Source organism: Lithobates pipiens, unplaced genomic scaffold, assembly GCF_037356315.1.
Source record: "Lithobates pipiens isolate NorthernLeopardFrog02 unplaced genomic scaffold, aLitPip1_a1.2 Scaffold_11, whole genome shotgun sequence".
Classification (NCBI taxonomy): domain Eukaryota; kingdom Metazoa; phylum Chordata; class Amphibia; order Anura; family Ranidae; genus Lithobates; species Lithobates pipiens.
Window position 1 is genome coordinate 21,767,914 of NW_027507696.1, and position 13,204 is coordinate 21,781,117.

At 44.5% G+C, this 13,204-nt stretch overlaps 1 protein-coding gene across 1 annotated transcript in view; it reads left to right on the forward strand.

Moving 5' to 3' along the window:
* SPTLC1 (serine palmitoyltransferase long chain base subunit 1) overlaps nt 1–13,204 on the forward strand; it is a 116,589-nt gene that overhangs the window by 26,666 nt on the left and 76,719 nt on the right. The window contains exon 6 of the mRNA XM_077469804.1: nt 1–13. This exon is cut by the window's left edge and continues 120 nt beyond it. Coding sequence (XP_077325930.1) covers nt 1–13 — 13 coding nt within the window. The remainder of the gene's footprint in view (nt 14–13,204) is intronic.

Below are 13,204 nucleotides of genomic sequence, written 5' to 3' on the forward strand. Positions count from 1 at the left end.
ACATTGTATTTGTGTAAGTACTACCTAATTTATATTGCATATCAATTGTTTTTGACTGTTCATAGGGGAGAAAACTTCTTCCAACCCCCACTCCCACCTCCTTCCTTCCTTCCTTCCTTCCTTTTTTTTTTTTTATTTTTTTTATTTCTTCAGTGCTGTCCCAAATTGAATGACAATTGCTGCGGTCATGCGACACTTCAAAAACAAAATTGATACAATCCATGATGAAATCTCCAGGTATCTTCCCCAGTTAAGACCCCATTACAACAGGTGCAATTGACACTCACCTTATTCAAATCTCTACTACAGACGAAGTTGCTAAACTCCTTTCTAACGCCCACCTAACCACCTGGACCCTATTCCCTCTCAAACACTATGGTCACCCTCTGACTCTATCCTACACTAACTCACATCTTCCATCTCTCTCTCACCTCTGGCGTTTTCCCCAATGCTCTAAAACATGCACTGGTCACCCCCATACTTAAAAAGCCGTCCTTGGACCCTACCAATCTTAACAACCTATGCCTTATCTCCTTGCTCCCTTTTTTCCTCTAAACTCCTTGAATACCTGGTTTACAACCAACTGAGTGACCTCCTCCATTAAGAATAACCTTCTTGATCCCCTTCAATCTGGATTTCGTCCTCAACACTCCACAGAAACTGCTCTTTTTTAAAACTCACAAATGACCTATTAACTGCAAAAACCAACGGACACTATTCTGTACTCCTACTTCTGGACCTTTCAGCTGCCTTTGACACGGTTGACCACCCCCTCCTCCTCAAAAAACTTTACTCCCTTTGTTCTAAGCGACTGTTCTCTTAAGTAGCTCTCATCCTACATATCTTCAGTGTCACTTACAATTCTACTTCCTCCACTCCTCTTCCCTTCTCAGTCAGGGTCTCCCAAGGTTCTGTTCTTGGACCTCTTTTATTTTTCAATCTACAACTCTTCCCTGGGTCAGCTGATGGCCCCTCATGGCTTTCAATATCATTTCTACGCTGGTGACAAACAAATCTATCTCTCCACCCCTCAACTCACTCCATCATTCTCCTCACGCATCTCTAACTTACTAACAGACATATCTGTATGGATGTCACACCACTTCCTCAAATTCAACTTGTCCAAAACCGAACATCTAATATTTCCTCCCCCACGTGCCTCTTCCCCTGACTTATCTGTCGAGCAATGGTACAACCATCCACCCATCCCCACATGTCAGCGTGCTAGGTGTTATCCTGGACTCTGAACTCTCCTTTTGGCCCCACATCCAATCACTTTCCAAAGCTTGTCCCCTCAACCTCCGCAACATCTCTAAACTATGTCCCTTTCTAACCAATGAAACCACAAAGCTCCTGATTCACTCCCTGGTTATCTCTCGCTTTGACTACTGCAATTCCCTCCTCATTGGCTTACCTTTTTAAATAGACTATTCCCCCTTCAGTCCATCATGAATGCTGCTGCCAGACTCATCCACCTTACAAACCGCAGTGTCTGCTACCCCTCTCTGCCAATCCCTCCATTGGCTGCCACTTACCCAACCAATTAAATTCAAAATACTAACAATAACTTACAAAGTCATGCACAACTCTGCCCCCAGCTACATCACTAGCCTAGTCTCAAAATACCAACCTAATCGCCCACTTCATTCCTCCCAAGACCTCCTGCTCTCTAGCTACCTCATCACCTCCTCCCATATCCGCCTCCCAGGATTTCTCTCGAGCCTCGCCCATCCTCTGGAATTCGCTACCCCAATCTGTCAGACTGCCTCCAAATTGATCCACTTTTAGATGATCCCTGAAAAGGTTCCTCTTCGGAGAAGCCTATCCTGCCTCCATCTAACAACTGCACTAATTTGTGCCAATTTGGGAAAAAATAAATAAATTTTATATATATATATATATATAATATACACACCGGTGCGAACAGATGCCGCTCGGCAGCTTCCAGCTCCCCCCCCCTTGCCATTCCTTCCTCCTTTGTGGGATCCCCATAGGATCAGGGGCGCAGGAAAAATCGCCTTTTAAAAGTTAGAAGGGAAGGACCATAGGTGACGGGGGCGGGGCTTAGCACTGCGTTGGCATCCTCCAATGTTCAGCGCGCGAAGGGAGGTTTTAAAAGGCACCATTTGTGATGTTTCATGCTGCTGGAGGGACACAAGCAAAGGTGGTATTAAGAGGTTTGGTGACCCAGGCATTCCTTTTTGACACATTTACAGCATCAGGCTGAGCATTAATAGCAGCGATGGAGCTGGACTATTGCTCAAGCAGTGGATGCATTCCTTCTTTTAGTACCTCTGCTTTTGTGCATAGGGCTAGGAGCGGAAGAAGGGTAAAAAACCCCTTAAAGGGCTCTAGTAAGACTATTAGTCACACGGCAGTCTAGAATCATCTAAAAAATGATGGCATCCTCCCCTGGGAGTGATATGGCTAGTCAGAGTGAGCCATCAGGAGGGGCAAGTGTTGCAGCTGCTCTTAACACTGCATCCCCTATGTATATTACCCAGGAGTTTTTTTTCCCTTCGACCATTTTAAGCATGGAGCAAAAAAATGTATGCTTTATTTGCATTCCAGACTGGGGCTAAGCGTAGCAGGTCACCGTCCATTGCTCAGGACCCTCATACTGAGGAACAAGGAGCAAGAAATTATGAATTTTCTTTCAAAGGACCAGGAAGAGGCTAAAGTCTCCTCTTCCAAAGAACCTGATACGGAGATATGGGTTGGTTCGCTCCACATTTTTACTGCCAGCAGCACAGTCAGTCGATGAGCCTACTTCTGGTTTGGGTTCACTAAAGCCTCCCCAATCTGATCATTCTTTGCCTATCCATTCATGGCTAAGGGAGCACCCAGATAAACAAACAAACAATTTTTCACTCCAAACATTTTTTCAATACTTTATCCTATGGAGGAAGACTTTTATAAAAAAAAAAAATGGGGAATTCTAGAAATTGACGCTGCTATATCCTCTGTAAATAAAAACCTGACTTGTCCAGTTGGCAATGCTCATATGCTAAAGGATCCAACAGATAAGAAGTTGGAGTTCCTTTTTAAAAACTATATTTCGCTCACAGGTTCAGTAGTTCAACCTGCGCTGGCAGAGATTGGAGTATCTCAGTCCTTAAAGGACCAGTTTACAGATGTACTCAGTTATTCCTGATCAGCAGGCCCAGGATTTGGTATATCAGAAGCATTGTGTTTCACAGTAGATGCTATGAAAGAGTCTATTCTCCAGGCCTCGCGGCTCACGTCAGATTCAAGAGGTAAACCTCAGGGTCAGTGCCGGGGGGCCAAAAGAGGACCTGGGGAGGAAACCCACAAAACAAAATACTAAAGCCTCCTTATGAAGGGATGCCCACGATCACTCGAGTGTGGGGGGGGGGGGGGGGCCGGGGAGGCTTCTACAGTTTTCAAGGGTCTGTCAGGAACAATGTCAAGTCAGATGGGTGGCTTCCTCAATTTCTCTAGGTTACAAACTAGAGTTCCCGTCTCGTTTTCTCAGATCAACGTTCCAAGAGACCCAATGATATAGAAGTCTCTTTCTAACTCTGGATCATCTCTTATCTCAAGGAGTGATATCGGAGGTCCCCTTGGAAGAGCGAGGTTTGGGCTTTTATCCAAACCTGTTCACGGTTCCAAAACCAAGCTGGGATGTCGGTCCCATTTTAGATCTCGAACATCTAAACCAAATTTTAAATATCCGTTCCTTTCACATGGAGTCAATCCGATCAGTAGTCTCCATCCTACAAGGGGGGGGAGACTTCTGGCGTTAATCGTCATCAAGGATGCTTGTCTCCATGTGCTCTTCCATTTTTTTTATTTTATTTTTTGCCCCCCCCCCCCCCCCCCCGCTCATCAGAAATTCCTACGCTTCGAGGTAGAAAATCTTTATTTTCAGTTTTGTAGCTCTACTTTTCGGTCTGGCTACTGTTCCTCGAGCCAGGACAAAGGTCCTGGCTCCTCCTTTAGCCAGGTTAAGGTGGTATCAGGTTTTCATTTAAACCGGGATGTTTTTCTGCCTTCAGAAAAGTCACTACATTCTCTTGATGTGGTGAGGGGGAGGTCAAGGTCTATTTGAAAACAACTGCTCAGATTCGTAAAACAGCTGTTTTGTTTGTGTTGTCAGAAGGTCCAAAGAGAGTACAGGCAGCATCGAAGTTTACCATTTCTAAATGGATTCGTCAAGTGATTGTTCAAGCTTATAGTTTAAAGAGGAAAATTCTTCCTTTTCATATTAAAGCACACTCCGCCAGGGTTGTTAGTGCTTCTTGGGCAGTGCATCACCAAGCCTCCATGGCTCAGATTTGCAAGGCCGCAACTTGGTCTTCAGTCCATACATTTACCAGCTTCTATCAAGTAGATGTAAAAGGTCATGAGGATATCGCCTTTGGGCACAATGTACTGCAGGCTGCAGTATAAGTCCTTTAGTCTCTTGGTGCCCTACTTTTGTTGTCTCCCTCCCTTCAGTTGCCATTGCTATGTAACTACATTGGTACTACATAGTAACTACTATGGTGCTGTGTCCTGTGATGTACGATAAGAAAATAGGATTTTTTATAACCGCTTACCTGCAAAAATCCTTTTCTTTTAAGTACATCCCGGGACACAGAGGTTCTGTGGTATACATGTGCATTGCTTGGCTACAAAACTGAGGTACTCCCAGTAGTGGGAGGGGTTATATAGGGAGTGCAGTTTTTGTCTTAGGGCGTGCCAGTGTCCATCACCTGAAGGTGGCCTATAACCCACATAGTAACTACTATGGCCCTGTGTCCCGTGATGTACGATAAGAAAAGGAGTTTACCGGTAAGCTGTTATAAAAATCCTATTTATTCATCATCCCCTGGGGAAAACCATATGTTTACACTTGCAGTAGGGAATACTTCACACGGATAAAGATGTGGTGTGTGTGTGTTTGTGTTTTTTTTTTTTTTTTTTTGTCTCCCTGGGCATTGAGCTTTCAATTATTATTGCCATTAAAATGGCAAAGTACAGCTTGGCAATGTCTCAGACTATCTGTGTCTATTATCTGCTGCGTGACTGGTTAATACTAGTGTCACATTTCTGTAGCCGGTGTATGCTTTGGGAATAGGAAAATGGCAGTACATGTAGCTGGCTGGATAGGAAACATTTATTTCCTTTGTAATAAACAAGATACAGTTCCACTTTGTAATTTGACAAACAGTGCTAACCTGCAGTTTTACTTTGAAACCCAATACACTTTCTCCTTCATATTAAATCATTCACAGGGATCACCATTTCTCTCATAACAGTTAATGCATCTTAAAGGATCATTGATAAGCTTCTGCATTCCTCATCAGTGCTCTTTCAGTCAATTCAAGTGAAGTCATTTTTATTTTTGCCTTGCGTTTTTAGCTGAAAATAACTTGATTGAAAATACAGCCTTGCATTACCACTTCTAATTTACATTTTGGCAAGAAGCTAGAGGGATGTTCGCTGTTTGAGCGCTCTGCCCCCTGTGAGACTTCTGAGCAGGCTCGCTATAAAAATAAATTTCTAGCATCCGTCATGTTAAATATACGTATGTTTGTTTTTGTTTTTTTGTTTTTTTTTCTTTTAATTGCTGCACAAACTAAATTTATTACATTTTTTTTGTATGTATTGAGACTGCAAGGCACAAACTTGAACAAACAAAATTCCCAGTGTGTTCCTCAAATTAACTTGCTGTAACTTGTGGTTCTGAAGAAGCTTCCTTTGCCAAACTTCCTGCATGGCTGTACTACAGTTTCCTTGTAAGAGGTCTGTCTCTTATTGTTCGTTCTCTGATCTTACAGTAATGCATATCTTTTTATTAGTCAATTACAGCTGTGTTGCTCTGGGGCAAAGTTATTATTTTTATTTATATATGACTGAAACCATGTGTGCAGATCTGTGCAAACTAAACCCCGAAACATTCTTTAATATAAATGGATATGATCCTGTGTGAGGAGAAAAGTAAAGCAATGGAAGCAGAGGGCTGCCAAAAAACGTAAATTGTACACTTTTAATGTATACATTTTACATGGACTGTGGCTTGTGCTGTCGCTTTTTGGTCTATACATACAAAAACAAAATCTGGTAAGTACCGTATATACTCGAGTATAGGCCGACCCGAATATAAGCCGAGGCCCCCAATTTACCCCCAAAAAACTGGAAAACGTATTGACTCGTGTATAAGCCGAGGGTGAGACATGGCTGTCCATCCCTGTGTGTCCGTCCATCCCTGTGTGTGTGTCCGTCCATCCATCCCTGTGTGTGTGTCCATCCATCCATCCATCCATCCCTGTGTGTGTGTCCGTCCATCCATCCCTGTGTGTGTATCCATCCATCCCTGTGTGTGTGTGTGTGTGTGTGTGTGTGTGTATTCATCCATCCATCCATCCATCCCTGTGTGTGTGTGTGTGTGTGTGTGTGTGTGTGTGTGTGTATCCATCCGTGTGTGTGTGTGTGTGTGTGTGTGTGTGTGTGTCCGTGCAGCCTTGTGTGTGTGTCCAGCCTACCTGTGTCCCAAGCCTCCGTCCCGTGCCTCCTCTGTCCCGTGCCTCCTCTGTCCCGTGCCTCCTCTGTCCCGTGCCTCCTCTGTCCCGTGCCTCCTCTGTCCCGTGCCTCCTCTGTCCCGTGCCTCCTCTGTCCCGTGCCTCCTCTGTCCCGTGCCTCCTCTGTCCCGTGCCTCCTCTGTCCCGTGCCTCCTCTGTCCCGTGCCTCCTCTGTCCCGTGCCTCCTCTGTCCCGTGCCTCCTCTGTCCCGTGCCTCCTCTGTCCCGTGCCTCCTCTGTCCCGTGCCTCCTCTGTCCCGTGCCTCCTCTGTCCCGTGCCTCCTCTGTCCCGTGCCTCCTCTGTCCCGTGCCTCCTCTGTCCCGTGCCTCCTCTGTCCCGTGCCTCCTCTGTCCCGTGCCTCCTCTGTCCCGTGCCTCCTCTGTCCCGTGCCTCCTCTGTCCCGTGCCTCCTCTGTCCCGTGCCTCCTCTGTCCCGTGCCTCCTCTGTCCCGTGCCTCCTCTGTCCCGTGCCTCCTCTGTCCCGTGCCTCCTCTGTCCCGTGCCTCCTCTGTCCCGTGCCTCCTCTGTCCCGTGCCTCCTCTGTCCCGTGCCTCCTCTGTCCCGTGCCTCCTCTGTCCCGTGCCTCCTCTGTCCCGTGCCTCCTCTGTCCCGTGCCTCCTCTGTCCCGTGCCTCCTCTGTCCCGTGCCTCCTCTGTCCCGTGCCTCCTCTGTCCCGTGCCTCCTCTGTCCCGTGCCTCCTCTGTCCCGTGCCTCCTCTGTCCCGTGCCTCCTCTGTCCCGTGCCTCCTCTGTCCCGTGCCTCCTCTGTCCCGTGCCTCCTCCGTCCCGTGCCTCCTCCGTCCCGTGTCGTGCCGATGGATCGCCGCTCCAGGATCGCCGCTCTTCTCGGCGGCCATTCTACAATTCAAAAGCCGCGCCTCCGTCCTCCGCCTGTGATAGGCGGAACACTCAATTTCCCAGCAGCCTGTGTTCCGCCTATCACGGACATCCTCTCATACTCGTCCGTAGTTTGAGAATGAACGGATGTCCGTGATAGGCGGAACACTGACTGCTGGGAAATTCAGTGTTCCGCCTATCGGAGGCGGAGAAGGAGGCGCGGCTTTTGAATTTTAATGTCCGCCGTCTGTCTGCTCGATACGCTGATCGAGCAGTCAGACAGCGGTGACTCGAGTATAAGCCGAGGGGGCACTTTCAGCCTCAAAAAAGAGGCTGAAAATCTCGGCTTATACTCGAGTATATACGGTAATACTATATCATATACAGATTGAACATTTCTTCATTATATCTCACTTAAACGTATAGTACAGGACAATGGATATTCATAGACCCTGAATTATAGCCTACTTTTGGATGATTAGCAAAAACTTTTGCTCTGTACTCAATCTGGGTGCCCTGTCCTTAGATGATTGGGGGGGGGGGGATATATTAAATGATTGCCTCACAACCTGAAATTAACATGGTTGGTTTGAGGATTTGCATCATTTAATTTACAGAACATGCTCACAACTTTGAAGATTTTATTTTTATTGTGAAGCAAACCACAAATCGGACAAAATAACAGGAAAAGTCAATGTGCATAACTTTTCACCCCCCTAATGTCAATACTTTGTAAAGCTAACTTTTGCGGCCATCTCAGCTCCAAGTCGCTTTGGATAAGTCTCTGAGCTTGCCACATCTTACCACTGGAATTTTTGCCTGGGCTTTGACTAGGCCATTCCAACACAATTACATGTTTCCTCTTAAACCACTCAAGTGTTGCTTTAGCAGTGTGTTTGGGGTCATTGTCCTGCTGGAAGGTGAGCCTCTGTCCTAGCCTCAAATCAGAGTTGTACAGGTTTAGCGCAAAAGTATCCCTGTATTTAGCACCATCCATCTTTCCCTCAACTCTGACCAGTTTCTCAGTCCTGACTGCTGAAAAACATCCCCACAGTGAGATGCTGCCACCACCATATTTCACTTTGGGGATGGTGTTCTTTGGGTGATGTGATGTGTTGGGTTTGCGCCAGACATAGCGTTATTTTTTTTTTTTTTTGATGGCCAAAAATTTTGATTTTAGTCTCATCAGACCAGAGCACCTTCCTCTATTCATTTTGGGAGTCTCCCACATGACTTTTCGCAAACTCAAAACGTGTCATTTTGTTTTTTTCTTAAAGTAATGGCCTTCTTCTGGCCACTCTGCCATAAAGCCCAACTATGGAGCGTACAGCTTATTGTCCTCCTATGTACAGAAACTCCAGTCTCTGCTATGGAACTCTGCAGCTCCTCCAGGGTTACCTTGGGTCTCTCTGCTGCCTCTCTGATTAATGCCCTCCTTGCCCGGTCTGTGAATTTTGGTGCGTGGCCCTCTCTTGGCAGGTTTGCTGTTGTGCCATGTTCTTTCCATTTGGTTATGATAGATTTGATGGTGCTCCTAGGGATCATCAAAGATTTGGATTTTTTTTTTTTTTTTTTTTTTTTTTAAATAACCTAACCCTGACTTGTACTTCTTCTCAACAACATTGTCCCTTACTTGTTTGGCGAGTTCCTTGGTCTTCATGGCAGTGTTTGGTTAGTGGTGCCTCCTTGCTTAGGTGTCGTAGCCTCTGGGGCCTTTCAAAAAGATGTGCGTCTGTATGTGTATCTGTAATGACAGATCATGTGACGCTTAGATTGCACACAGGTAGACATAATTTCACTAATTATGACTTCTAAAGTTAATTGGTTGCTCCAGAGCTTTTTATGAGCTTCATAACAACAATTGTTTTATGTATATATTGTTCTAATTTTACTTCACCAACTTAGACTATTGTGTTCTGATCCATCACATATAATTCAGATTAAAAAAAAAAACATTGAACTACAGGCTGTAAGGTAACAAAATGTGACAACACTGAAGAAATTACACTTTGCTACAATGTAAAGTAGTGAGTGTAAAGCTTGTATAATAGTGTAAATTTGCTGTCCCCCCCTCAAAATAACTCCACACACGGCCATTAATGTCTAAACCGCTGGCAACAAAAGTGAGTACACCCCTAAGTGAAAATGTTCAAATTGGACGTGGAGTTCACTAGAGCTTCACAGGTTGTCACGGGAGTCCTTCCACTTCTCCATGACGACATCACGGAGCTGGTGGATGTTAGAGACCTTGCACTCTTCTACCTTCCATTTTTGATGATGCCCCACAGATGCTCAATAGGGTTTAGGTCTGGAGACATGCTTGGCCAGTCCATCACCTTTACCCTCAGCTTCTTTAGCAAGGCAGTGGTCGTTTTGGAGGTGTGTTTTGGAGTCGTTATGTTGGAATACTGCCCTGCGGCCCAGTTTTCTAGGCTCTGCTTCAATATGTCAGTCATGGTTCGCTCAATGAGCTGTAGCTGGCAGCTCTCCTGCAGCCCCGGGCCATGGCGCTCCCACCCCCATGCTTGACTGTAGGCAAGACGCGCTTGTCTTTGTACTCCTCGCCTGGTTGCGTTTATAATAATTTAAAATAAGTTTATATTGGTCTCATCAGACCAGAGGACATGGTTCCAGTAATCCATGTCGTTAGTCTTTTATTGTCTTCATCAAACTGTTTGTGTGCTTTCTTGTGCATCATTTTGGGATGACAGCCATGCAGACCAATTTGATGCAGTGTGGGGCATATGGTCTGAGCACTGACAGGCTGACCTTTCAACCTCTGCAGCAATGCTAGATGAACTCCTACACCGGTTTCCCAAAGACAACCTCTGGTTATGACGCTGAGCACATGCACTCAACTTCTTTGGTCAACAATGGCGAGGTCTGTTCTGAGTGGAACCTGTCCTGTCCTGTTAAGCCGCTGTATGGTCTTGGCTACTGTTCTGCAGCTCAGTTTCAGGGTCTTGGCAATTTTCTTATAGCCTAGGCTGTCTTTCTGTGGAGCAACTTTTTTATTTTTTGATTCTAGGAGTTCCATGTTGAGGTGCCATGTTGAACTTCCCGTAACCAGTATGAGAGAGTGAGAGAGATGACACCAAATGTTACCTGATCCCCATTCACACCTGAGAACTAACGTGTCGCATGACACCGGGGAGGGAAAATAGCTAATTGGGACCAATTTGGACATTTTCACTTGGAGGTGTACTCCCTTTTGTTGCCAGTGGTTTAGACATTAATGGCTGTGTGTTGAGTTATTTTGAGGAAATGGCTAATTTACACTGTTATACACGCTGTACATGCACTACTTTACATTGTAGCAAAGTGTCATTTCTTCAGTGTTGTCACATGAAATGATATAATAAAATGATTACAAAAAATGAGGTGTGTGTGTGTGTGTGTGTGTGTGTGTGTGTGTGTGTGTGTGTGTGTGTGTGTGTGTGTGTGTGTAAAATTCAGCTATCTTGTGTCCAAAGTATAATATAAATTATTGATGGGTTACAACACAGCAAAACAAGAAGCCGGGCAGACGTTGCATATATATACAAAGTAAACGTTGATATTGTACACATATAAGCATGAACGTACGGTACCAATCAAAATGAAACAACATTGTACAATTCATATAGACCTAAAAAAATTTAAAATGACCATCAAATTTTGTTATAAAATGTAATAAGGTCTTAATTTTTTTTTTTTTTTTTTTTATAAAAATTTTGAATTAATTGTTGACTGGCTCCTAGGGACCGCTTTAAGCCATGAAGTATGATGGCATCTAGTTGGGGATATAAGCGTTGCCCCCTGACTAGTTACCATCATACTTCATGGCTTAAAGCGGTCCCTAAGGGCCAGTTTCAACGTATTGGGTGAAACTATTGCCATCTCGGATTATCAACAACAAGCTCAAGTTTTGAAATCAAGATTTTTAGACAAAGGCTATACCGAGAGGGAGATTAATGAGACCATTGAAAATGGGAATATGGATAGAGATGTTATGCTTAACGGATCGAGAAGGGCCAATCAAGCACCAGATAATACATTTGGTTGTTCTTTGGTGACAGGGTATTCCAATCAACGTTTTTCTGTCAGAAAGATTTTTTTTTAGTAAATACTGGAATTAAAGGAGGACAGGGTACTTTGGTCCAGCCCTTCCAGACCGTCCTGTGGTTATCTACAGAGGAGCACCTTCTCTTCCTCATAGGATTGCTTCCAACATAGTTGATGCCCCTAGAACTATCTCCTTTTTTTTTTTTTTCTTCAAACTATGAAAGGTTTCTTTCCCTGTAGAAAATGCAATATTTGTCAAATTAATTCCTTTTAGAGGGCGGAAATGTTTCAATCGACTCAGACAAACAAATCATACAATAGTCATTCATTATATGGTCTACTGAGTGTGTGGTGTATATGATTCAGTGTCCATGCTCCAAACAGTACATTGGACATACGAAAAGAGCTTTACATGTACGTTTGTCTAAGCATGTGGGGAACATTAAACGTGGTTTCAGCAAACGTAACTTATCCAAACATTACGCTAAATAACACGATAAAAAGCTCAAAGGGACCCTTTTTGTAGCCTTGGATAAACTTCAACCTCACTGGAGGGGCACAAATAAAGTTAGAGCAATCTCCAGACTCGAAACGAGATGGATTTTTGACATGAAATCCTATGTGCCCTTTGTAAGGCTAGGTTCACACCGGAGCGATGCGGGAACGCTGCGAATCCGCGGAGTTTTCCCGCATCGCATGCCTCCCGCCGGCAGTTCACACTGCCCTATGCGGACTGCTGGGAGTGTCAGTGAAATGTTAATGACACCCCCAGATCAGTCCGCATATCGCAGTGCGATCTGCAAACTCGGACAGGAATCGGATCGCATGGTGTGAACACCCATGCGATCCGATTCTGCTGCGGACCAAAAAAAGGGTCCCGTACGAGTTTGCGGCGGGTGCGATGCGAATTCAGCCATACTATCTGTATGGCTGAACTCGCATCGCACAGAGATCGGATGTGATTTGCACTACAGTGCGGTGCGAATCACATCCGGTTCTCGCTGCCGCAGCGGTGTGAACCCAGCCTAAACGTTGACTGGGATATTCATTGTTTTATTAATAGTTCTTAGTTTTTTTATTTTTTGTATTAAAATTTTGACCTTATTACATTTTATGGTAATTTTTTTTTTTTTTTTTCATTTTAGGTCTATATGAATTGTACAATATTGTTTCATTTTGATTGGTACATTCATGCTTTATAAGTATGCAATATCAATGTTTACTTTGCATATATGCAATGTCTGCCTGGCTTCTTGTTTTGCTGTGTTGTAACCCATCAATAATTTATATTCTACTTCGGCCACAAGATGGCAGAATTTTTTTTCTTTTCTCTCTTTTGGCTTCCCTTTGTCTCATTTTTATTAAGCTTGCATAGATGGCCAGCAGTTAACATAGCGGCACCTTTCTGTTTCCATCATTCTATCCAGAGCGGCCAGCATCTAAGATGGCGCCGCGGGATTCTATCAAACGTCATGTGTAATGACAGCGTCACTCAGCCAATCCCCAGACGACGTCCTATTGTGACGAAATGCATAGGGTGGAGCATGTGACGGGGACGTCATTATGTCTCTTAGGAGATTGATGGGAAGCAAGTAGTAGGAAGCTTGTGGAGACGCCGCAATCTCCATCTTTGATCTACATTATTATTAAGCTTATGAAGGCTGAAATATCTTGTAAGTGCAATTTATTTGGCTCATTAAATTACCTTTTTATTGAGTACTACACCATGGGAGCATTTTTTGTTTGTTTTTTCGAGTGCCATGATTATAGCCTCAACTTCAGACACCTGTATAGGTTT